The sequence below is a fragment of the Sturnira hondurensis genome, unplaced genomic scaffold (assembly GCF_014824575.4).
Source record: "Sturnira hondurensis isolate 20B ecotype Veracruz unplaced genomic scaffold, ASM1482457v3 Scaffold0015659, whole genome shotgun sequence".
In the NCBI taxonomy this organism is placed as follows: Eukaryota; Metazoa; Chordata; class Mammalia; order Chiroptera; family Phyllostomidae; genus Sturnira; species Sturnira hondurensis.
In genome coordinates, this window is record NW_028088290.1 from 2,166,783 (window position 1) to 2,193,446 (window position 26,664).

At 44.2% G+C, this 26,664-nt stretch overlaps 1 protein-coding gene and 1 pseudogene across 1 annotated transcript in view; one reads left to right on the forward strand and one right to left on the reverse strand.

The window, feature by feature from the left end:
- The first annotated feature begins 6,118 nt into the window (after positions 1 to 6,118).
- PANX1 (pannexin 1) overlaps positions 6,119 to 26,664 on the forward strand; it is a 50,096-nt gene continuing 29,550 nt past the window's right edge. Inside the window, exon 1 of the mRNA XM_037065341.1 lies at positions 6,119 to 7,007. Within this exon, the coding sequence (XP_036921236.1) occupies positions 6,827 to 7,007 (181 nt within the window). The 5' untranslated portion in view covers positions 6,119 to 6,826. The remainder of the gene's footprint in view (positions 7,008 to 26,664) is intronic.
- On the reverse strand, positions 21,148 to 21,885 carry LOC119000409 (40S ribosomal protein S2-like; annotated as a pseudogene).

A 26,664-nucleotide genomic window follows, 5' to 3' on the forward strand; every position in this document is an offset into this window, starting at 1 on the left:
ATTTTTAAATGGGCTGTGAAGAATCCTTGGGTATAAAATACAAAAAGAGAATGACTGTGACTAATGGAACAGTGTCAGTCTGTTCTTGGAATGGATTTGCTCATCTGCAGAGACCCTTTAAAATATATCTTTATTTTCCATTTTACATAGTTCTTAAATTAGACAGCGAGTGCTTCCTTAGCTAACCATCAAACTTTTTCGATGAACAACTTTGGAAAGAATTACGCTGCCTCAGACATCTAATGAGACAGTGCTGATTATTCCACCCTGTTACTTAAGGTGCTTCCCTTAGCTATTCCAGGGGAAAGAACTTTCTCATGAGTTCATGGAAACGTCTACGTCAGTATCTGCTGATAGTCTGACCAAGTGAATATGTTAGAGGCTTTAGCCAGCACACCTGGCATTTTCCACTTTAATATAAATAGCCTGCACTCTATCTGTTACAAAGAGTCAAAGTTATAAGCATTTTAAAAATATTGCTGCTGTTTTTATGCCAACTTGTAGAGATACTGGAACGTTTATGACTCACTTCACATTATTTGTTCATACAATATGTTTCTGTGGCAACATCTGTATTTTCAAGAATCAACTAGATAACTCGTTTCTGTTTTTCAGAACGTGGCAGGCCAGAATCTGTGAAACAGCCAGTTAGGTTCTCCCACTGTGAGTCAGAGATTCCCTGACAGTTTCATGAGAGCTTCTAAGATGGCGGGGAAACTGCAGGAGGCAAGTCTGGGCTTGAGTGTTGAGTCTGATTTTTTCTGCTCCTCAGCAGTCTTTCCAAGTCTCCATCTTCTAGGAAATAAAAACAGTCTCACCATGCGAGAAACATCAGGAAAAATTCAGCAGTGTAGCTGACTGGTTGGGAGGAGAAGAGAATCACAAAACCCCTGATTCCATGCCTCTTAAAGACAAGGCCTTTGTTGGAGGAGAAAAGGAAAGGAAAGGAAAAGCTAGAAAAAGAGAGTCCCCATAGCAATTTTTACACCATCAAACCAGCTTTTGAAACAAGTACTATAGTTTTCAAGCAACCCATACCCTCTCTTTGCATGCCTAAATGTTAGAGATAAGATTGATAAAAGCAATACTGTTTATTACTAGACTGAGACATTGCCCTTCGCTCAGGGCAAGCTGCCAGATGAGTGAGCGTAGTACGTCTGCCTTGGCCATGGGTCCCTTGGCTGTCCAGATGAATGAGCAGGACCTAACAAATACTCCGGTGGAGGGACCTTTTATACTTTATCATCTTCATCTTGGTGAAGGGAAACGAGTAATTTGATAGAAACTAGTTTTACAGAAAACAGGATCCGAATGCTAATAGTTCTGTCCATAGCTTGGTTGAATGTCCCAGCAAGCAGGGTCCCCAAAGGATTCTGAATCCCACCCTGTGATTTTGTGATAATGTGATTTTGCAGTAGGTGCTCTACAGTCTTCATTCCTGTGTGGGCTGTGTAATTTCACAATAATAGTTATGAGAAATGCTTTATTTATAACTCACACAACAAACTATATATCACTGTAAGGTTTTTCCCTTTTCCCTTAGTATATTTTTTAATGAACACAAAACCACAAAGTAGTTTGATTATACCATTTCTCTTTTTAATAAAGTTTCATATTGATGGCTATTTGCATTTTTTTAAATTTAACTAAAATTACTTGTTATTAAATTTGGGGTGGGAAGTTGGTTAAAGAAGAATATATTTTAGATATTTAGCAGCTATCTTATTTATACTTGCTAAAGGAAACAAAACAAAATAACAATATGTCTCCACAAATAATATGACTCCCCAAACATTGTTTCCTTGAACATACCACACTTCTTCATTCTCAGCCTCACACATTTGAGAAAATCAACCACATTACACACATCTCTTCCTCCTGTTACAACAGAAGAAGTGTTTCTGCTGCTAGCAGGGCCAGCCTGTCATTGGGCTCTGGACCTCATCATCCTTTCTTGCTTTCACAAGGACTTAATTTCCTCAGTTATCAGGTTTCCTCTTGCATGGAGTCATTATCAATATCCACTATTAAAACATAGAAAGCAATAAAAAAAGCCCTTGTTCTAAACTCCATAACCCTCTCCAACCCAGATTCTCTGTTCTCCTAGTAGCAAAACTTGAAGCACTGCCCACCTTTCACCCTGCACCACCTTACCCCATGCATTCCTCAACCCATTCCAGTGGCTTCCAATCCAGTGTACCCTGTCCCCTTCTCCCCCTCATGCCAATCTGCGGTTAAAACCAATGGCCATCACACCATTCTCTCTGGCTCCTTCCCAATTTTTATCTTATTTATCCCTTCAACAACAGTTGGGGGCTCCTTCCCTATAAACATCCTCTAGTTTCTTGGTTCTGCAACATGACCACCTGCCAGCCTTCCAACGTCCTCAACTGCTATCTCACCTGTCTCTTTTGCTGGTTACTTCTCCTTTTTCTGGCTTGAATGTTAGCATGCCTCATGGTCCAACACTGGGACCTTTTCTTTCTTTTACTCTCTGGGATGGTCTGAATGATGTCTCTAAAGATTTTATGTTCTAGTCCTCACACCTGTGAATGTTATTGGCCAAAAAGTTCATTCGGTTTTTTCCTTTAGATGGTTCTAGTAGCACTTAGTTTTCTTTAACTTCATTCAAAACAATTTTGTTAGATTGTATTGTGACAGCTGTCATATTAGTGTGCTTTTGAACAAAACGTATCAAAATTAGTGAATTTTTCTGTAGTCATTTTAATATTGAAGGTGGAAGAAAATATGCAACATTTTTGGCATATTACGCTTTATTATTTCAAGAAAGGTACAATTGCAACTGAAATGCAAAAAATGATTTGTGCAGTGAATGGAGAAGGTGCTGTGACTGATTGAACATGTCACAAGTGGTTTGTGAAGTTTTGTGCTGGAGATTTCTCAATGGGCATTGCTCCAAGATTAGGTAGACCAGTTGGAGGTGATAGTGAGACATGAATTGACAGCAAAGTTATACTACATGGGAGATAGAAGACATACTCAAAACATCAAAAATCAATACAGTTATTGATGAAAATGAAAATGTATCTTATTTTACAGAAAAAAAACTAAATGGACTTTTGGCCCACCCGATACTTATGGCAAAAAGGACTGCAGGTATGATTAAGTTAAACATCTTAATATGAGAAGTTGATACTGGATTACCCAAATTAGCCACAAATGTAATCACAAGTGTTCTTCTCAAAGAGAGGCAGAGGGACATTTGACTACAGAGGAGGGCAATGTGATAACTAAGGCAAGATTCTATGCTGCTATTTTGGGAGATGGAGGAAGGGGCCACAAGCCAAAGAATGCTGCTTTGAAAGGTGGAAAAAGCAAGGGAACAGATTCTTCACCAAAGCTTATGGAGGGAGTATGGCCCACTGACATCTTGATTTTATTTCAGTGAAACTCATTTCAGACTTCCAGAACTCAAAGAGAATAAATGTGTGTCAGCAAATTGTGATAATTTATTCCAGCCCTCTCTATGGATCTGAATATATTATGCTAACAGTGTCAAAATATGTTTCTCATTAGGCTGTGGACCATAAACTCTGCTCAGGCAGGATCACTGCAGCAGTGCCCTCAGCAGCCTCTCTACCGTCACAGTCTTGCTCCTTGCATGCACTCCACACACCTGCAGCCCCGTTCTTCCAAATCTGATCACATCACCTCCTGGTGAACACCCTTTAATATTTTTCCATTTCACTTCCTTTTTCTTCCCTACAATATCTCAAAACACCCCTAGTATTACTGAGAACAGGAATACTAATGTAAACAAAACAAAAAAAATGCACAAACATTGCTCAACCATTTATTACCAAATTCTCTTTCTTGCCTCTAATGTAAATTCAACAACTGTGGATTGACTTTCTGCTAAGTGTAAAAAACTCTGCCAGGGCTGAGGGCAATTTACAAAACTTCAGATTCTGTCCAGATCCCGAGAGGAACTAGATAGGTAATGAGAAAGCAGAGATACAATCAACCATCACACACAAGGCAAAATAAGCTAAATGCTGGACCAGAAGAAGAAAGCTCTAGGGAGGGAGTGATTCATCACAACATGGAAGAGGGGACATTTGAGCCTCTCAGATGTGTTGATTTCACAAGGAGAGAAGCATCACAGCACCCCTGCTATCATTCACTGCTAGAAAGCTCCAGTCCCAGCTTTGCCTGCCACAAACAGACTGATCCGTCTAAGTCCCACCCCTTTATGCACGCCCCTTGGCACAGCCCATCTTTCACAAACCCACCTTTCCCAACTTGTATTATAGTTAATTGTGCACATACCTTATTTCTCTTACTAAGCTGTGAGGTCTTTGAGGAAATGGAATGTGTCCACGTCACCTTTGCTTCCCCATTCATCAAAGCCAGAGCTGGCCCATCTCTGGTCTTTAATATATGCCTTGAGTATATGGATAAATGCGCAAGTTGAGCTACCTGTTTTTGAATAAAGTTTCCAAGGTGAAATGTTTACAGATTCCTTCAGGGACTTAATAAATATTTATTAAAAGATTTACTATGTGTGAGGCTTTTGTGCTAAATGTTAGAGATAAGAGCAGTATATGGGGGCATGGACCTGCTATCATGAAGCTTACCATGAAACAAACATTAAAGAAATGAACAGTTAAGCAAACACTCGTTGAATTATAGTTGTGATTATCATTAAGAAAAAATAGAGGGCAACAATAAAAGACAACACTTCTGTAGCACTCATCTGCTGTCTCAGGCACTTTATATAGGTTTAAGTCATTTGATCCTTATCACAATCGTAAGAGGTACAAGCACTTCACAGATGAGAAAATTGAGGCACAGGAGGGTCACGTAATTTTCCCAAGGCCCACATCTAGTAACCAGTAGTGCCAGTGCTGCAAGAATGTATTACACAGTGACCTCATCTAGCATAGTGTGCTCAGAGAAGACTTTCCTGGGGAAGCGACAACCATCTGGTATCTGCAGGGTGAATAAGAGCTGACCAGGCAAAAAGGCTACTATGGGAATGTTTGGGGCCAGGTTGGGCCTGGAGGAGACCAAGGGCCCGATAAACATGAAGAACTGTATGGACAGTAGTGAAGTTGGTAAGACAGGCAGTGACCATACTAAGAAATTTGGATTTTATCCTGAAAGTACTGTATCCCTTAAGTAGGGGGAGGTGACACGATCAGAATAGAGTTTTTAAAAGCTCCCTTTGGCAGCTGTGGGAGAAACTGGCTTGCAGGCCTAGGGGATGCATTCCTGTATGTAGTCAGGAGAGAGGCTGATGGCCTGAATTGGGGTGTTAGAAGTGCAGGGAAAGGAGTACTGCCAGATTTTCTCTATATAGGAGAAACGAGAATTTGGAAGTTGGTTATGGCAGCTGGGAGAGATGGAAGTGCTGAGCAGATGGGTGGACGGTGATGCACTGAGCAAGATGTAGAAGACTGGAGTTGAGGTTAGGAGAAAGATGAGGATTGCAGTTCTGGCCATTATGAGTTTGAAATCATCCAAATGGAGAGTTGTGTAGGCCTTTGGGTGCGTGCTCAGAGAACAGGCTAGGGTGGAGATGGACATGTGGGAGTTGAGGGCATACAGAAGAGGCTTGCGTGCATGGACCCCTCCCTCACCCTCGCCAACACACACACACACACACACACACACACACACACACACATCTATGTACAAGCAGCAGAAAAGGCAGACCAGCCCCATTCCAAGGAGACTTCATATTTAAAGGCCCTGTCTGCTTCAAAGTTGCTGATTAGAGTATCTCCTATCTATTTTTCAGCAACCACTTTCTGTTAAGTGGTTCAGAAGCTGCTCTCCCCCAACACCCACTCATCCTTGATCTCCCTTCTGGTGGCTCCCACCAAGGCTCCTTTGGGCAAAGCAAGAGAAGCTCAGACTGAGCAGCGCTAATTGAGGCCCGGAGACCCGGTCACACTCAGGGCTCACCACCTCTGACTGTCCCCGCCATCCCTGTCGCGCCCAGTCCTACCAACACCCCTTCCCGGCTGCACTCTCAAAGCTCCTGGAAGGACCCAGAGCTCCTTCTTCCCACACAAGCTCAGCCTACACTGCGCGATTGGTTTTTACTGTACCTGTAGCTCTTCGAAGCATTCGCAACTCCTTTTAACCTGATTTACCTGGTGGAAATGTTGGGGGTGGGGCATAAAAGAGGACCACCCGGTAAGGTGTTGCTTTCAGAAACGTTTTTAAAAGTCCCGGCTGCTCGGAAGTTGGAGAATAAGGATGGAGGGAGCGTGAAGATAATCGGACTGAGGCGATTCTCCGCATGGGAAGATCCCTTTGGGGATGTAGAGGCGGGGGTCGGGAGGCGCTCCCGTGCCACCCGCTCCGCGTCACCGCGGTTTCCGGAAACCCCCCACCCCTGAGTCCTCGGTCTCCCTCCTAGTTCCGGGGAAGTGCGATCGCGCGGGGTGAAGGCGCGAGTTGGCCTTGAGGGAACTTCGGCGGCTGCAAGGACCGAAGAGGTCTGGCGAAAGGGAAGCACCCAATCCCCTGGTTGATTTTCCCGCCTCCCTTGTACGAAAAGGCTTGAGGCCGGGGTGGCGCGCACGTAGTGGGCACCTGCGCAAGCGGAGCGCGAGGGAGCGCGCGAGCTCCACGCCCAGCAGAGGCGGCGGCGGCGCGGCCAAGTCTTTGGGAGCCGGGTGCACGGAGGCACAAGGCTGATGATGTTGGAGCTACTGAAGAACCGGCAAAGGGAAAGCGAAAGTCCCGGGCTTGGCCAGTGACGGGCTGAAGGCGCCGAGCAGCCTTCCCAACGCCGACAGTTCCTGGGGCTGTCCTCTGGGGGCTGACAGGCCGAGCCCGGCGCGCAGCAGCCATGGCCATCGCCCACCTGGCCACCGAGTACGTGTTCTCGGACTTCTTGCTGAAGGAGCCCTCGGAGCCCAAGTTCAAGGGGCTGCGGCTGGAGCTGGCCGTGGACAAGATGGTCACATACATCGCGGTAGGAATGCCCTTGCTGCTCATCTCGCTGGCCTACGCGCAGGAAATCTCGATCGGTAAGGCCGGGGACGGGAGGGGAGTGGCGGGCGGGAGAAGGAAAGCGACCCGTGCTGAGTCGGCATCCTGGGTGGTGCCCGGGTCTCAGGAGAAGTGATTTTACCCCGTGCCCCTGGCAGTGCTCATTGCCGAGATGGGCGGGAACTCTGGGAAGAAAGGTGGCCCCAGTGTTACTATGTCCACGTGCTTCTTTTGTATTCCTGTGGACTTTGCCTGCATCCCTACTCCTCAGTTCTGTTTCCTGCATCTCATTGATCCCGACTGCGGCTTAGTGTGGCTTAGATCCCGGTTGTTCCACACTTATGACCCCCACCAGCTTTGCCCAGAACAACTGTCTGCTTTCTCTTCCTCTATACACACTCGAGTCATCACCTAAAATTTTGTACCAGAGTTCTGAGTGGCTAAAACGTTGGATATGGAGACAGGTGCTCCATGAAATGTAGGTGTGTTTTCCCTTTGTTATCTTATGTTAATTGATATTTACTGAACTCTTAGCGCAGGATTCTGAAAGATAGGAAATAGCTGTAGTTGGCAGGCAATAGGGAGATAGCAACATCCTCTACCTGCACCTACTTATTATGAATGTGAAATGAATGAGTCCCCTTTGTGTAAACTCTTACCTGGTCAAAACAGTTCTGTAAGATTCGAAAGTCTGGTGGTTTGGGCAGGATCACGTGGCTAAAAAGTGTATAGTGGTACTCCTCAGCTCTTCTGACTTTCAGCACAGGAGGGAGTGTTTATGAGTCAACAGGAAAGCAGTGAATGACAGACAGCTAGAGACAGTTCTGGCGGGGGTGGGGGGAAGGAAGAGGCAGAGGCTGGTGGAACTGAACCTCTGATAGGTTGGGCTGGCCCTGAGCCTTGGAGTGTGGGTAGGATTTAGAATAAGCAGATGTGAGACCTTTGCCAAGATTTTGAGATGGCAGAAAGTGTTACATGTTCCTGGAAGCAGAGACACAGTGACGGTTCTAGCTGAGGCAGGAGGATTATTAGTCAGTGTTCCTGAGATAGTAGAATGAATGTGGGTCTGGGTCACTTAGAACAGAGGAGTACAGACTTGGTGGTTTAAAAGTATGAAATTCTTATTTGAGCAAAGGATGGACTGGTTGAAAACAGCACTTAATAAATAATAGTCTGATAGTGGCATGTAGGGCCTGTGAAGGAGGGAGAGTGGAGTTAAGGAGGCTGGATGCTGTACAATGGGGCATCAGTTGAGGTCTTGTGCATCTGTGGGGGCCAATAGGGGAGGGAAAGGATGGGAAAGGGTGATTTCTGAGAAGGAGCAAGAAGTAGCACTTGGGTACTCATTTTGAAGGGCAGAGACTGGTCAGACTTTTGGAAAGGCAGCAGGCCTGGGTGAGTAGAGAACAGTGTTGTTGTTGACAGAAACGGTAAATTGAGAGAAGAGCTGGTTAGGAAAGGGTTACGATGAGTTTGATTTTATGATCTCTGGTACTAAGTTGTTCAACTTCTCAGGAAGTTGCCATCATTGTGGAAAAATAAGTGTTCAGTTTGCCTTATCTCTAGTTGGGCATGGCCCTGGGGTTTCCTTCTAGCCTTCCAGATGGGCAGGTGTTGAGGCTTCCAGTAGAAAGGAAAACCACCAAGTAACATGGGTCCTGGAGATTGTCTTTTCAGGAACTATTTCTTGAATATGCCAGCTGTGGGCTGGACCCAGTGCTGGGCACCGAGGACGGGGGCGTAAATGAGGCGTGTCCTTGTCATGGAGGAGCAATAGTCTAGGGCACTTGATGCCATGAGGGAGGAGTTAGTTACCATCCATGATCAAATGGCCACATATTAGAGGGACACCTGAAGTACCTGCTCGACACATCCAAACTGAAGGAGCCTGAGAGACATTTAGCTGGTCTTGGGGACAGGTTTATACAGCAAAGGCATGACCTCATGCTGTGTGCATAGCCATACTGGGTACTGAGGGAGACAGGAAAGGAGTTTGAAGCACAGTCCTCTCCCCACCCTGTGGGAATTTACCACCCACCTGGTCACTAGAACAGACATGCTGACAGGCAGCCTCATTTAGTTGTGTGATTCGGTGACAAGACAGTGTAGAGCTCTGAGCACCAGGCAGGTGAAGATTGGCTGGGACTCGGCTGAAGAGCTGTTGAGCAGATTCCCATGTCTTCTCAAAATCTTCAGGACCTCCAAGAGGAGGACAGGTGGGTGGAGTGAAGCTGTCAGCACCAGGGAAGACCCACCAGGTTGAGTACGCATTACATAAAGCCAGAAGAAAGGCTCTGGAGAGGAGAAGCAAGGTGTGTAAGTCACTACCTGGAATCAGTACAGTGGGGTCATGTCATGAAACATTTTGTTTTATGCAAATTCAGCTTTTATACGAAAACAAAGCAATAAAGGAGAACAACAGCAAGAGAGAGGAGTAATTCAAATGGAGCAGGCACTTTTGCCCACCCCTTTGGTGAATGAGCCCTCACCCCAGGAGTGTGAAAGAGGCCTGCAAACTTCCAACATGGCTCATCCTCCCTCTCATGACAAGTATTCCCTGCCTCTCTGGTGCCAGGGATAGTCTGATAGTCTCTCATTGTCCCATTTCGCACATTGCGTTAGAACCTGTCCCTGTGGCTACCCCACCTGCATGATACTTCTTTTTTTTTAGATTTTATTTATTTATCTTTAGAGGGGAAGGGAAGGAGAGAGGGAGAGAAATATCAATGTATGGTTGCCTCTCCTGCGTCCCCTGCTGGGAACTGGCCTGCAACCCAAGCATGTGTCCTGACTGGGAATCGAACCTTGATCCTTTGGTTCATAGGCCTGCACTCAATCCACTGAGCTACACCAGCCAGGGCTTTGTGTATCTTCTATTGGCCCCTTGAAGCTGGCCCATGCAGGAAGGGGGCTTTTGAAGGTTAGAAACAATGTCCTCAGGACAGAAAAATCTGTGTGTCATATTAAAAGCTTCTCCTCAGTCTCTGGCTCATTTTCTCACTAGTTCAACACACTGGGTTCCTTTCTGAAAACAAGGACAGAACCTGCCCAGGCACGGAGACCCATGGGCAGAGCTGGGCTGCGCTGGGTGCAAGCGCAGTGGCTGTCGGTGGAGTCCACTCTGCAGAGGTTCCGCCCCATGCCTCCCTCAGCAGCTCACAGGGGCCCAGTGTGGAAACTGCAGGGAGACCGTTCTTTGGCCCAGGAAAACCCTCATCTTCCCAACTGTCCCCAGATGCCCCTAGAGGTGCAGCGCATTTCACCCTGGGAGGGAGGGAGACAGTTAGGAAATAGCTGGGTGACAGCTCTGGAGAATAAAAGCAAAATTGGACTATGTGACCTTCCAGCTCTGAAATTATAGCAGAATTTACCTAAACTACTGAAGAAACATACTCCTTAGGTGTGCTGCTACCTTTCAGTAGACCAGACTTTGAATGGGGTTCATGTTCTTGGGGACTTTTGACAAGGTTTGTAATGCAATAGGCTGGGGGTTAAGCTGCTTTGGTTCTCTGGTGCCCTAACCTGGTGGGTTAGGAGACCCTAGGGACGGAGAGCCCCTCTTTTCTGCCAGGATGCTTCTTGCCCTGAGCTTGGCTGGCTGGACCAGATGAGCAGTGGAGGCAGCCAGTGCACCCCTGGGAAAGGGAGTCTGGTCTCCAGGGAGCTTTCTCATCCTGCCACTCTCCCAGCCACAGTTCTGGACAGAGGGATCTGGTCCCCTTGGATTAGCTGTGCTCTGCTGCCTCATTAGAGGCAGGCACTAGACCAGCCCCAGAGAGCCAAAGGACAGAAGCAGCTGCTGCTGATACTATTTGCTCACAGTGGCCCTGTGTTTTTTCTGTGAGTCAGCAGCTGAGAGGCTTAAGTCATCTGCTCTGTCCTGGCTGAATTTAGGCACATCTTTGGGAATAGGTTTAGGCTTCCTTTCAGCATGCACAAGATGGCGAAGCTGGTTGATTGTTTTTAGGGTGTCTATAAGAATGGGCGAGTGTTTAGGGTCTCACGGGATAGACCCTGTCACAACACATCTTCAATTCATACTGAAAACCAAAGAGCCCCGAGAGGCCCTGGCCCCTTCCAGAAGAACACCTGGTGTCCAGAGAGGCCACCACTGTGCATGTGGTTTTCTTTGTTGCCGTTTTTGTTGTGTCTTTATTGTACACATAGTACCTAAATATATTGTACGAAATATATTCTCATGCTAAAGGAGTCATAATCCTCCTTTGTCGTGTGCTGGAGGTGACCCATGTAGACACCTGTTCAGCCTTAAAGTTCCCTTTGCTGCATTAATCTAACATGTACACATGCTTTCAAACAAACTGAGTCATATCACAGTGGTTTGCTGCTTCTCATGTAATGTGTTTGGGACAGCATTCTGTGTCAGTACATGTGTCACCTCCCTATATTTTTAGTCCTCATCTGAGGATATATTTATTGATTTGAGAGAGAGAGAAATATTCACGTGAGAGAAAAACATTGATTGGTTGCTTCCCATGTGTGCCCCAATGGGGGATTGAACCTACAACCTTCTGGTGTATGGGGCAGTGCTCCAACCAACTGTGCCACATGGCCAGGTCACCTCACTACGTTTTAATAGGCAGAAGCATATTCCATAACCTAGTATCTTCTTATCATAACTCATCTAAGTACTCACCTAGTGATGTACATTTAGGTTCTTTCAAAAATTTCTACTATTACACATAAAGCTTGTGCGTGCATAAATCTTTGTCAATATTCCCTCCTTCCAACGTAGAAAGGAAGAGAGAAGAGAGCTGTGTTATTTCCCAGAAGGATGAAATCTTCCAGGATAGTTTGCATTCCTGAGTTCTTATTTTCAAGTAAGCAGGAAAAAATGCTGCCTTGTATAGACTCCATCTCTAGCTCCTTCTATCTTCTAACTCTATCAAAAGATTGGAGGAGGCATTTTGATGTGCTCCCCCCTTTCAGGGGTAAAATTGCAGCATTCAGTGGGTTTCCTGACGTGTTCTTGGAGCACACTATAACTTTCCTTCCTGACACTGCACGTAGCAGTTAGGTAATTATTTGTATTATTTGTTGAATACTGTCTCTCCACCAGACTGGACTTTCATTGGGGACAGGGACTATCTGTTCTCTGTGGGGATGACTGCTCTGACCATAGCTGCCAGCAGAAAACTTGATGGGTGGTACCCATTCGGTAGGGGGTGGGAATGGAAAGAATTACCAAGGGTGTCAGTAGGATGCCCAAGTGTTATTATATTAGCTATAAGATGTGTTTATTAGAGCAAAGAATATGATTTGACAGATAATAAGCAAACCTTCAGTAATGATGAGATCAATTTTAAAAATACACCAGAACTTAGCCAAGTAGCATTTGTTCTGCCTCTGTGCATATTGTCCCCTGACTTTGAAAGACCCAGTGAATCACAAGACCCACATTTAATTATTTACTGCTCCCTTTTTTGTGACCCCACCACACCACCTCAAAAACAGAGGAAGAAAAAGAAAATGAGGCTGTGGGAAATAATCTATTATTTAGAAATAGATAAATCTCCATCCCCAGCAAAAAGCGAACATACTTGTATCTCTCAGAACCTCTGCCGGAGCTAGGTTTGGATTAGTGACATCATTTTAAAAAAACCATGCGAACACCACTTCCTCTGCAGATTGCATCCTGGGATTGCTTTCTGCTCACCCCCCTAACTGAGGCCATGAGAGTCTGGAGAGAGTGCAGAAGGGAGACAGTTCGGGAGCACCAGGCCCTGATGGACTGAGGCAGGTGCAGCTGTGTGCCGTGGGGTTACTGAGGGCAGCAAGGCAGCAAAGAGGACTTTCCAGATACTTTATTTGCATGGCTGTGGCTTTGTGGTGAAGTTCAGACAGTAAGAAGAAATGAGAGCCCTGCTTTTTTGTCTTTGACACACCCCAACCTTGGTCTCTTCCCCAGAGATAACTACTATTACTCTTTTTGTCTTTTTCCCTTTAGATACATTGCTTTATGTTCCTACTGGGAAAAAATGATTTTATTAGCATTTTACCATTATTAAATTGTTAACAGTGTTATGCTGTGTATTAAAAATGTGCAGTTTGATCTGTAATATGTCCTGGAGATATTTTCATGTCAGTGTATGTAACTCTGCCTCATTTTGCTTAGACGTGGCATAATTTTTCATAGTATGACTACAGAAAATTTAACCATTCTATTAAGGGACATGTAGCTTCACTCCACTTTTTCTTTGTACAAACAATGGTTCAATAAACATCTTTGGACATGCCTCCTCATTGAAAATGTCATGTGTCTCAGACTTTTGGTGTCTCGGACTTTTGGGTCACTTTACACTCTTACATTTTATTGAGGATTCCAAAGAGCTTTTGTTTGTGGACTATCTCTATAGGTTTTTATCATCTCAGAAATTAAAACTGAGAATATTTATTTTTCATTAATTTGAAATAAGCCCATCGCATGTTAACATACATATTTTTATGGAAAAAAATTCAAAGATAAGGCTTAGTAGGAAGAGTGGCACTGTTTTCCAATTTTACAGATTTCCTTAATGTCTAGTTTAATAGAAGACCACTGCATTCTCCTACTTGCTTCTCATTCATTACATGGCAATAACCCATGTCCGTAGCCTCTGGAAATTCTACTATATGCACTTATGAGAGAATGAGAATAAGAATGCAAATGACAACCTCATATCGTTGTGAAAATACGTTTAAAGTCGTGAACCTCCTGAAAGAGTCTCCAGTTCCAGACCACACTTGGAGAACCATGGCTCTGGGGTCGCCCAGGGGGTGGCGTTTACAGTTAGAGGGTCAAAGGTGTGTGCATTTCGGATTTGGGGGCACTCAGTGCCCTCCAGGCTGCCAGTTCGCACTGCCGGCAGCCGTCGAGGTTTCCTGTTTGCCATTCTTACGATGGAAGTGGCATCTCGCCGTTGCCCTTTGTAGCTCCCTTTTGCACTGGGACTTCACATGACATGGCTCTGGGCTCTTGCTGGAACACTGGCAGTGTTCTGGGGACTGCCCGCTCTCTCCAGGCTACTCACCGGGCCTTCCGCCTGGGGCATTTGATCTTAGAGAGACAGCAGGCGGTAGCTGGTTATCGGCTTATGAAATCTGCCCCTCTCCAAATGCATCTCAACTATCTCTGTCTTCTTTTTTCAAACTAAAGTTTAAAAAATGTTATTTTACTCTGAGCCCTCTGTTTTCTGTTCAAATTTAGTCAACTAACGAAACTAGCAATTTTCATTTAGTTAATGTTAACATCGGCTTCACATTTCATGATTGAATGTAAGGGTTCTCAGAGTTTACAAAAAGCTCTGGTGTGGAGAGGTTACTTTTCAGAGAAAGAGAGAGGTTCTTACCCCTGCTTGCTGCTTTTTACCTCTCCTCTCTGACAGCACTAGGTTTTCTTTTGCAAAACAGGTAATGATAAATGTGATAATACCTGGGAAATGTGAAAACACCTATTAAATGTGATAATACAGGAGAAAAGACCTAACACATGGCTTGTAGCCAGTACATGTCGGTTAACTCTGAAACTCTGGCGCATTAAGCTTCTGCAATCTGAAGGTACTCTGCAACACTGTGAGATGCCAGCAAAGCCATGACAGAGGCCCCAGGCTTCTCTCCAGTTCTCACTCACATTTAGGAGCCATTCCGACGGGGGTGTGCAAGCTCAGCCAGGCTGCATCTGGGTGATAGTAACTGAGACTTGCCTTCCTTCCTTTGTCCAGTGTCTCTTAGAGGGAGGAGCATACAGGGGTTGATGATTTCAATATTCTTCTTCTTAAGGCTTCATTCCTTTGAAGTCACTATAAACACTCTAAGCCTTTATGTAATGAGTATATATTTTTTCCTGTACACATTGAAGTGAATACCAGAAAAATGGTATACTTTTAAGAATTGTAGGAACACTATAATGACACTTATAACAGTGTGGAACAGGTGTGTGGGGCCTGTGTGACCAGAGGCATCTCAAGTAGGGCCTGTGTGACGTTAGGATCACTTTCACCCCTAGTAACATGAGGACATTGGACTGCAATAGTTATTATGCATTCCGGTGCCCTGCTGGTTCTGGTAGTATGGTTCATGCCCCACCTTATAGCAATCACTCTTGTTCACTTTTTGTTTTCATTCATTCATGTTCTCATTCATCTGACACTTCCTCATTGAGTGCTGGGCTGTGCACTAGGCCATGGGGGATGTGGCATGTGGCAGTGAAGAAGACAGACATGGTCCTGGGAGCTTGCAGCCTGGCAGGGGAGATGGCTTCNCCTAGTAACATGAGGACATTGGACTGCAATAGTTATTAGATGCATTCCGGTGCCCTGCTGGTTCTGGTAGTATGGTTCATGCCCCACCTTACAGCAATCACTCTTGTTCACTTTTTGTTTTCATTCATTCATGTTCTCATTCATCTGACACTTCCTCATTGAGTGCTGGGCTGTGCACTAGGCCATGGGGGATGTGGCATGTGGCAGTGAAGAAGACAGACATGGTCCTGGGAGCTTGCAGCCTGGCAGGGGAGATGGCTTCCCACAATTCCAGAGTTCTGGCTGCGATAAGTGCTTTGGAACAAGTGCCATGGCGGGGAGACTTGCCCAGTCAGGGGCACTGGGGATGGCTTTGTGGAGAAGCAGCACTTGGGCAAGGTTATCCATCAGCATCTGTGAAGCCTCGGCCATGGTTTTGCAGAGAAACAGAAAAGGATCAGTGTTACTTCCTGGGACCTGTTGAGCAGCGGGGAGGGTGAGTGGTCTGAGGAGATTAGATAGATGGGCAGCAGGGGTTTGGTCATGGTGGGCCTTGTGGGATTTGGATTTCAGAATTTACCCAGAGTGGTCCAAGGGCTTTTAGCTATTATTGACACAATCAGATATGCATTTTTACCTGACCCCAGATTCTTTGTGAGAATGGAATGGAAATGTGAAGTGATCAGGCAGGGGCTACTGCAGTTAATTTCAGGCTCACTATGCGCACGCTGAGGATGGGACTGCCATGTGTGTCTTGGACTCTACCATGGCACTTTGTATGGGCAAGTATTCAATAAAAGTTCATCAGGAGCTGTTGCTGGGAGCTTTGTGGGATTACCTACTGCCTCCCATTTGTCCCAGGATGCTAGAACTGATTTGAGAAGGACCAGAGCTAGTCACATTCATTAGCTCTACTCCTGGGCTTCATGGTCACCTTCGAAGCTTGTTCTGGCACAGGGTATGGTGAGGAAGACGGCCATGCCTGGTGGGCATGAGCCAGGGCCAGTGTGGAAGCATGGCCCTGGGTGGGCTTGGCGGTTGGTCCTCCTCACCTGGCAGAGCAGGAAGCCCCTGTTGAGGGGCTGTGAAAAGTTACAGCTCTGGGAGCCTTGACCCTGGTCCTGGAGGCGAACAGCGAAGGGGTGGATGTCCTAAGGGAAACGTTGCCTCTCACCTCTGCACTTAGGCAGTTAGTTGTTCCTAATGCCCTCCTTCCCCTGCTGTCCTTAGGACCAATGTTAACAGCCACTGTGTGTGTGTATATTATTAAAATTTTACTTTTTTAGAGCAGTTTTAGGTTCACAGCAAAACTGAGGGGAAGGTACATAGATTTACCTTATACTCCCTGGCCCCACCCATGCATAGCCTTTTCTGTGATCAGCATCCCCCACCAGAGTCGCACAGTGTATGGGTTTGGACAAATGCGTTATGACATGTATCATGCATGTCATCGTATGATATCATTATGGTATCATACAGAGTATTTTCACAGCCCTGAAAACCCTCTGTGCTCTGCCTGTTCAACACCCACCCTGGAGAGGGCTCCCGGTCTGTTAGAGTCACGGCCAGCCCTGTCCCCAGTCCCTGAACCACTGCAGTCTTAGTGGGTCATCAGAAGCAGGCGTGCAAGGGTTACGGACCTGAGGACATTAACACACAGCTGCCCCGCCCCATCCTGGCTGGACTCTGCATTCCAGGCACAAAGGTCTGCTCTCTATGCTGAAAGGTGGACTCCAAAGACTCCAAACCTTTATTTGTTCTGCTTCCCTATCCTGGGTTCTTCCCTCCCTTCAAATATGAGCATCCACCGTGGCTCAGCTTTACCCCCAGGTAATTTTTTTGTCCGTTAACATTAGTGGTTCATTTCTTGGCCCCCACTGGACTATAAGCTCTCAGAGGATAGGGACCTTGCCTTCTTTCTCTCTGAATCCCTATTTCCCACGTGGCACCATGCACAGAGGAGGTGCCCAGTGCATGCTTTCAGGGTTGAGTTCAACACCATCGAGTTCTGAGTGCATTGGGGAGGACATCTGCCCTTTGTTGCACCATAATGGAGATGAAAAAAGCAGAGTCCTTGGGAGAGCAGGGGTCCTTGGGTCCCTCTGGTGTACTGCTGGCCCAGAGGCCCTGTGACATTGAGTACCCAGCTCTGGTGAACTTGGGTGCCTCTCTTCTGAGGTTTGCATCTGTCATGTGAAACCCTGATGGTCTATTTACAATGTCTTTGTATTTGCATGAGCAGTCTAAATAATGGTAACAGTCATTGTAAGTTCCTTTCGTTTTATTGGAGTCACTAATCATTGATTCAGTACTGAATTTAGATGCTCAAGGCCTCCTACACAAGAGGGTTTCTTTGTTGCAGGAACTACAAAAGCTAGCTGTTAAAAGTGTCACAGAAAAAAATGTCCAGCCTAAGAAAAAGTCTTATAAGAGTTTATTTGAGTCAAACAGACGATTGGGAAGCAAAATCTCAACAGATTGAGAAAATGCTCCCAAGAATGGCAGTTTTACAGCTTATTTTATTTGTACTTTAGAATCAAAGGAGGAGACATATTAGGGAGGGTAGTTACATGGAATCCATTGGTGGTCGATGAGGGAGGTGGGAGAAAACAAAGCAGGAAATCTCAGAGACTGGATAAAAAGTGAAATGAAGAGACACATAATTCTTTTACATCAGCGGGTACAGGATAGTTATGATTGACATTTACAGAATTGGTATTTGGGGAATAAGATGGCAATAAAGGATTCTGTGGTCTGCTGTTCTGGTGGGAGACTGCCTTTGGGACCTGGAGAAGGAAATCATTCTGACATTTCAAAGGCAGGTTATCTTAGATGCAAAAAGACTAAAGACATGCTCAATTAAGATGAAATTGACCTCTGTCAAGGAGGATACCAACCTGTGTCATGACTACCCACCATGACTGGCTTTTTGTTAGAAATTTCTATGTTCAGACCATCTGACATGACTACTTTCAGCCTCTGAGTTTGCAAGGTCCATGATATAGGCCTCCCTGAACTTGTAAGGTTTAGTACGTGGCCCCTTTTTTGTCCACAAAAGGCATCTTTGATGGAGAGACATTACAGGGACATAACAAAGTTTGGTCCAGTTTCAGGCTGTGGCCCTGTGAAATCTAAGATCCCAGTTATCCAAGACCCATGGTATGTTCAAGAGTTGCAGAAAATGAAACAAGTAAACTGGTAAGTGCAGGTGAAATTGGAATAATTATAAGTGCACTAAGAAAGTAATACAGGAGGTGACAAAGGAACCCTGTATCTTTTTATCTCCAGCACTCCTCATGGTGCTTGACACATAGAAATAAAAAAAATATCTACCACTTACTTTATTCTTACTGGGTGCTGACCCTGTGGCCTACATTTCTTTTAATCCTCATGGGAATTCTGTGAAGTTTTGCAAATGAGAAAATTAGATTCAAAGAGGTTAAGTAGCTTGCTGGTAAGTGAAAGGGAAAACCCAATGCCTACTGATTATAATGGGATCTTTTAAAAACTGTTCAGGAATAAAAATTCCAAAACCTCTTTTTATAGATTTGCCTTTTTTTTTTCCTTTTAGACTGAAATTCCTTCCCCATATCTAACTCAACTTTTATATTTTTTCATACAGATTAGTCCTCTGTGTCAGTGAAGACTAGCTGAACAGTAATTTTTTCTAAGCATTTTATACTTAAACATACTTATTAACATGTTTATTAAGATGCCCCCTGACATTAAATGATTTATTCCTTTAACTTTTATCTTAAACTTTCACCTTTGGTGGAGGGCAGCATCCAATTTCTCATGTCCATTTTGGGATGGTGCCCATTTTTCCAGTTGCCCTCTTGCAATGCAAAAAGCAGAACCACATTTCCTGTAGTGGAAGAGTGACCCATCTGGGGTTGCCATGAGAACTTACTTCCTGGATCTCACATGTCATATTCCTGCTGTGGCATTTTTCATGATGTACTTTATTCTCTTTGGCCCTTTCCCTCCATGGGTCCAGCCTCCACCCGTCCTGGGTGAACTAACTCCATGTCTGCAATTCTGTCTATCTGCCAACAATCTGTCTCCCTCCACACAAAGTAACACCAGGTCGGAATTAGGTCCTCACGTACCAGCCAGTGACCACATGGGGCTTCTCTTATGGGCTCTGTGGTTTTTGATGACACTTTATGAAAGCGAACTTTGGGCCCTAACTGGTGTGGCTCAGTAGATTGTGTGCTGGCCTGAAAACCAAAGGGTCACAGGTTTGATTCTTAGTCAGAACACATGCGTGGGTTGCAGGCCAGGTCCCCAGTAGGTGGCGTGTAAAAGGCAACCACACATTAATGTTTCTCTCCCCCTGTCCTTCCCTTCCCCTCTCTTTAAAATTAAAAAAAATAAGGTAAACTTTGGGCCTAGAGTTCAGGACCAGGCTTCTGGGGAGATTGAGTCTAGCTGGCTCTTTCCTGTTGCCTCACGTGTTGTTGACTGGCTTGCATTCTACAGTTCCTGTCCTTCTCTACTCCACTCTGCCTCCAGGCCCTGGCCACCCATTCCTAGGGTATCCTCACATGGGGGAAGAGTAGAGCCATACACGTGGGATTGTATTGCAGCTGTACCAAGTTTTATCTGTCCGACTTTGGAAGTTACTCAGTGTTCCTGAGCTTGTATTTCCCCATCTGACAAATGAGACTAAACATGATGACTAGTTCACAGTTTTGTTTTGTTTTTATTGGATTGAATGAGAGCATCTAATTCCTGTCTAATCATAGAATTTAGTAAACGACATGTAGGTGTTCTGTGATGGAAAGTAGCTTATATGAGAAACGTATGTGATACCTACATAGGGGAATACCTATGTATTTACAATGTGAGAGTCACATTGGCTCACATGCCTTTTTTTCCAACATGTAAGTGATTTGTGCCACCAAGTTAGAAGACCTTGATGAAGCAAGCTGTAGAGGAATGTAGCATGCATACAATGCTCGATCACCCCAAGCTCTCCTCTTGGTTCTGTTCAGCGACTTGCCTTGTTTCAGAACTGTTCTCTGGTCTTTGTGCATTTTGGTTTTTGTGTATAACACAGCAGCTTCAGCCCCTTCCTTATCATACTCCTTTAGCCACTAGTAGTTTTCATCAGGATTGTTCCTATTTGGTTTGTGTTCTAGGTACAAAATCTGCAGAGATTTTGAGTGATCTGCCCCAATCCTATACGCTCCATAAATTCTGTTACTTTTAGTGATTTTGCACAACACTATTTTTTAACACATAAGCAGCATTGTAACAAAGATGTTTGTGTTGATTTTTCTTCTACCTTCCATGTGACCTTTGCGTTAATCTTCATTTCATGGAACCAAAGTCTTTGACCTGGACCAGGCAAGGACCTAGAGGTGACAGAAGGAGACTTCAGGCAGATATGTGCGGGGACTATTTCTTCACATTCTCTCGTACCTGGATAATGGCAATAGATTCCTACCTGGTCTCTGCCTTGTGTTCTTGACCCCAAATGGCCATTTATTGACATAGCATCCAGTGTAAACCTTTTACCATATTTTGTTGTTTATGATGCACACTTTTTGCTTAATTTTTTGGGGGAAAAAATAAGGATGCACATTCTACATGGGTACTACTAATTCCATATCTGTATAAATATTAATTCCTTTATTTATGCTTATGCATTAAAAGTATAACTCTAGAAAGCAATAACAATATCCATATGCAAAATAATACCCTGGAATACAATAATCAGTTTTGTTTCCAAATATAAATAAATAAATAATTGAATTAAAAAATTAAAACAGAAAGTTTTAGAGGTGAAAGTTAAACCTGAAAATTAAACCTGAAAGTTTCGGCCAAAAACATGAATGTGTAGTATACACAGGAACACATTATATACAACAAAATATGGTATTTTTTAAATTTTTTAACAGGCTTAGCTCACTTTATTCACTTTTCTTGTGTAAAATTATGTGGTGGCCACAGGTGGAGCTTGGGCCCTCTCACAGATACTCTGGTGTGGGTCTTTACAAGATGGTCAGTGAACTCCTGGTAGGTAGACTTGGTGAACACAGTCTCTTTCCAGCGGTCAGGGGTGAGGTAGCTATGGGTCTTGGAGACGTCAAAGGTGGCCTTGGCAAAGTTGCCCAGGGTGGCAGTGCAGCCCCTGGCCCAGTTGTGGCAGTCATCAATACCAGCCATTTCAGTACTTTCTTGGGCACAGGGCTGAGACCCTGCCAGTGCCCCCGGGGGCAGAGATGAAGCCACCGGCGCAGAGCCACAGTGGCCAGTCACCTTGCAAAGGACAATGTGAGGCTTGCCGATCTTGTTCCCTTAGTAACCTCACTGCATGGGGATAGTAGAGAGCTTGGCCAAGAGGGTAGCCCCATGGATGGCAGCAGCTCCTTCCTTGGAGCACTTAAAACTCAGACTGACATGTCTATTGTAGTCCCCAGTGGTGACAACTGCCTTGAACTAGTATGTGTCTGCTTTTGCACAGGCATAATCTCCGAAACCTCGGCCTTAAGGGATGGCCCCAAGAAAAAGGCAATGCTCTCAGATTCCTAGATGTCCAGGGTGAAGAGATAGATCTCCTCCAGGGACTTGCCCTTCATGTCCTCGACCAGGCGGCCCAGCTTGGTTAAGGGGATCCACTCCTTGTCTCGACATTGCCTCCACTAACCCTGCAACCCTGGCTGTGGCCATGGCTCCACCCCAACCCCAGCCTCTCTTTGTCCCCATGCCACTGCCATGCCCCTGCCGAATCATCCACAGAAGCCCCTGCAGCCTCCCATCCCAGGGCCCCTGGGTCATACGCTGTCCCAACACACTGAAATCATCCGCCATTTGTTGTTTCCTCAGAGAAAAAGCCAGGGTAAACTTTGTAAAGTGAAAATCAAAAGATATCTTTGCTTTAAAAATTCTGGAATTATTTCATGTGAATTTTAGCATCGAGCAAGTAAACATCATATGTTAATACAGTTGGACTCACTGTGAAAGAAGGAAAATACAAATATGGAATGGGGTTCAGCAAAGAAGAAACCAGTGGTGTTGGATTGGAATTAGAAGTTTTAGTATAAACACACACACACACACTCATCTCCGAGGTATGTTTGCTGAAAGGGCCTAGGAGCAGTGCCCTCCCCGGTAGTACTGAGTACATCTAGCATCTTGCTTTTAAAATTTTATTACTTACCTGGCTGGTGTAGCTCAGTGGATTGAGCGCGGGCCTGCGAACCAGACAATTGCGGTTCGATTCCCAGTCAGGGCACATGCTTGGGTTGCAGGCCAGTTTCCGGCAGGGGTCAGTTCCCTGCAGGGGATGCACCAGAAGCAACCATACATTGATGTTTCCTTCCTCTCACCTTCCCTTCCCCTCTAAAGATAAATAAATAAAATATTTAAAAATAAATAAATAAAATAAATAAAATTTTATTACTTGCTAAAAGCAACTGAGGGCTCCCAGAACACCTTGTGCCAGGACGAGTGGACAAGAGGAGCGTATCAAAAGGACACAGGAGCTAGTTTGACTGAAACAGTGTGAACATCAAGATGGCTAACAATGTTATGAAATGTTCAAAAATAAGAGACTGCAGAATCCATAATTAACTAAAAAAGAACAAATAAATGCAGGGAAAGGGAAGTTCCTCTTTATAGTAAAATGCCAACTAATAAATGTAGAGGGAAGGAAAAGTGGAAAGTCTTCACTTTGCGGTCAGAGTTGAAGTATTTCATTTCCTACCAAGTGAGTTTGTTAGGGATAGAACATTTACACAGTCTCAGGGCCTCCCCATGGCCACTTAGGTCACAGGGAAAAGGCACCTTTCACAGCCGAGACCTGGCAGACAGCACCTTACCCAAGTGATCATTCATAGGTGACATCACCAGCATGGTAATGGCAGCTCCAGGTGTCCTGTAGAGGGCCCACACCCCTCCATGGGATTCCCGCAGGGGTGCCAAACCTGGATGGAGCATAGGGAAACCATCTGACAAACATCACACTTGGGGCCTGTGGAGAATGACAAGGAAAAGCTGTGGAACCCTTCCAGGATGAGGTGACAAGACAGCGAAATGTAGAGGGTGGTACAGGATTGAATCCTGATTGGAGGGAGGAAAAAGTTGCTTCAACAGATAGTTTGGGAACTCAATGTCGATTACAGTATTGTATCAGATTTTTCCCCTTATTTTGTAGTTGCATTGGGTTATATACAAGAAAGTCTTGTTCTTAGAAGATACACACTTCTGAGAGTAGAGGGTCATGGTCTCTGCAACTTACTCTCAAGTAGTTCAGGAAAAAAAATATATATATATTGGGTTGGTCAAAAAGTTTGCTTGTTTTCCATAAGATGGTTCTAATAGCACTCGGTTGTCTTTAACTTCATTTGAAACAATTTTGTTAGATGGTATTGTGACTGCTGTCATGCCAGTGTGCAGTTTTTTAAAAAATTATCAAAACTGGTGAATTTTTCTGTAGCCATTTTAATGTTGAAGATGGAAGAAAATGTGCAGCATTTTTGGCATATACGCTTTATTATTTCAAGAAAGATAAAAAGGTAGTGGAAACACACAAAAAGATCTGTGCAGTGTGTGAAGAAGGTGTTGTGACTGATCAGCCATGTCAGAAGTGGTGTGTGAAGTTTCAGGTTGGAGATTTCTCACTGGACGATGCTCCAAGGTCAGTTAGACCAGTCGAAGTTGATAGCAGTCAAATTGAGACATCGATAGAGAACAAGCAATGTTATACCATGTGGGAGATAGCCGACATACTCAAAATATCCAAGTCAATAAAGTGATTGGTGAAAATTAAAAATGTCTTTTATTTTATGGAAAGAACTAAATGGACTTTTTGGCCAGCCCAATATTACATATACATCTGTATAGAGAGAGGACATGTGGCAGAATGTTGATAGTGGTTGAATCTCAGTTCCAGAGTATATGGGATTTCATTGAAGTAGTCTTTTTTAATAATAATGTATTTAATGCAGGTTTAAAAATCTTATTTATTTATTTATTTTTCTCAGTTTTACTGAGAAATAATTGACATATAATGTATAAGTTTCAGGTGTACAACATGATTTGACATATGTACGTATTGTGAAACGGTCACCACAATAACTCTAGTTGAAACACATCACCTCACATACTTGCAGTGTGTGTGTGTGTGTGTGTGATGAGAACTTTTAAGATCTACTCTCTTAACCACTTTCAAAAATACAATCCAGTGTTGTTAACACATAGTCACCATGCTGTACATTATATCCCTGTGACACTTTTTTAGAACCAGAAGTTTGTGACTTTGACCGCCTTCACTCATTTCCCCCACCCTCTACTTCCCACTTCCGGCAACCACCAGTCTGTTCTCTGTTTCTGAGTTCCATTTTATCGGCTGAAGCAGCATGTAAGTGAGATCATATAATATTTGTTTTTCTCTCTCTGCCTTTTGTCACTTACCATAAGGCCCTCATGGTGCATCCATGTTGACACAAATGGCAGGATTTCCTTCTTTTTTATGGGTGCATATCACTGTAATATTCTTGCAGCATTTTTGTGGGTCTGGAAAAAATTCAAAATAACATGTCTAAACAAGAGATGAGGTACCTACAGCAAAATGTCAATGCTACTTTAAACTCCTAGGTATATATTATTTTTTATACTTTTCTGTATGTTTGAATTAATCTCAGAGAACAAATTTTTTAAAATAAAATAAAATTTAGATACATCAAGTAATCTTTTTTTTTTCATGTTTACTAGAACATTGAGGTTTTGTATGTCTTTCTTCCCCTGGTGCTCAGATTATGAAAATTTTCTTCACTGGACCACTGTTAGGTTTTACATTAGATTCATACAAGTTCTTCTTTTGTGTGGTGTAGACTTCTGGGTATCTACGGGACTGGGTCCCCACCACAGGAGAGAAACCCTTCAAACCACTACTTAGTTCTCTAGTCTCTTCTTCTGCACAGAGTCTGGCTTCAGGGTTCCTTGGAGCCACCATCTCAGTCCAGCTTCCTTTTCCCTCCTCTTGCATGTAGCAGGCCAAATTATATCATATTGTTTATGCCATCGTTCTTGATTGAACTAAGGGAGACCTCGTAGGTTCCATCTGAGGCTCGCCAGCTTGGTTTGTGTTCCCTATGGCCATGTAGTCCAGTGGTCACACATCCTGGACCAAGTGGTCGGTAAGTATAGGCTTATATCCCCCTCCCCCCCCCATTAGTGAGAGCATTGTGCACTGAGGGGGCCTTTATCCAATGAGTTGGACCCAGAAGGGGAAAACATTCATTTTGAAATGCTGAGCAGTTGTGTATTGCTCTGTACAATGTGAGTGGATAGTGAAGTGCCTGGGTACTTCTTGGAACTTGTTTAGAAGTTTACATTTGATTATGTCCTTCTTAGCAAAGGAGCAGATGTTAGCTCCGGTTGGGTGTCTTCAAAAGCCAGGCTCAGCTGTGGAAAAGAGACCTGGTGAGTCATCTTGGTCTAAAGGAAAAGAAAACTGTCATTTCAATTCAGTTTTGTTTTGTTTGGGCTACAGAGAGTACTTATATTTCTGTACTGGTTTAAAGCTCATGTGTTCCTTGGGGTCAGTTCCTATAAAAACAAAAGCAGTACTGGACAGTTTGGGACTTCCGGAATGTATTTATTTCCTTGTGTTTGAAGCTAGAGATACATGTGGATGGAAGACTGATGAAGAGGTGAAAGGGGAGGAATTTGGCCCCTTTTTTTAAAATTTAAAGATCTAATTGGCTTTATTGAACAATTCATGGATTGGGCAGCATCCCATCTAGTAAATAGATAGGTATTCCTTGGTTCTTTTTAAGAAAGAGAAGTTATTCTGGGATTCCTAGAATTTTAATGTATTTTATGATTGTGGGGAGCTCTAGGTATTTGACAGGTAGAGTCCTCTGTGGTAGACCTATTGGGTCATTTGGTTTTATTATGTTAGGGTCAAAGTTACTTTATTTTTAAAAATATTTTATTTATTTTTTTTTACAGAGAGGGGAAGGGAAGGAGAAAGAGTGGGAGAGAAACTCCCACTCTTTCAATGTGTGGTTGCCTCTCATGTGTCCCCTACTGGGGACCTGGCCTGCAACCCAGGCATGTGCCCTGACTGGGAATTGAACCAGCAACCCTTTGCTTCACAGGCCTGTGCCCAATCCACTGAGCTACACCAGCCAGGGCTCAAAGTTACTTTAGATTCAGACCTGTTTAATCCATGTGGGTGCTTGTTACCATTTTGTGTTTATTTTCTAAGATCTGACCACTACCCATCTCTTTCTCTGTATTCTATACATTCATGGTCTTCTTTATATGGTTATGTTCATTGAACTTGAGATTTTTATACTAGTTTTCTATTTTTTGGCAACCTTAAGGTAAAGCTTTCAAGTTCAGCACTTTATATCAGTAGGTCACAATATGATCTATCTAGTTCCTGTATGTGTGTCTATATGTGTGTGAATTGTGTGTTTATATATAATATATATTAATT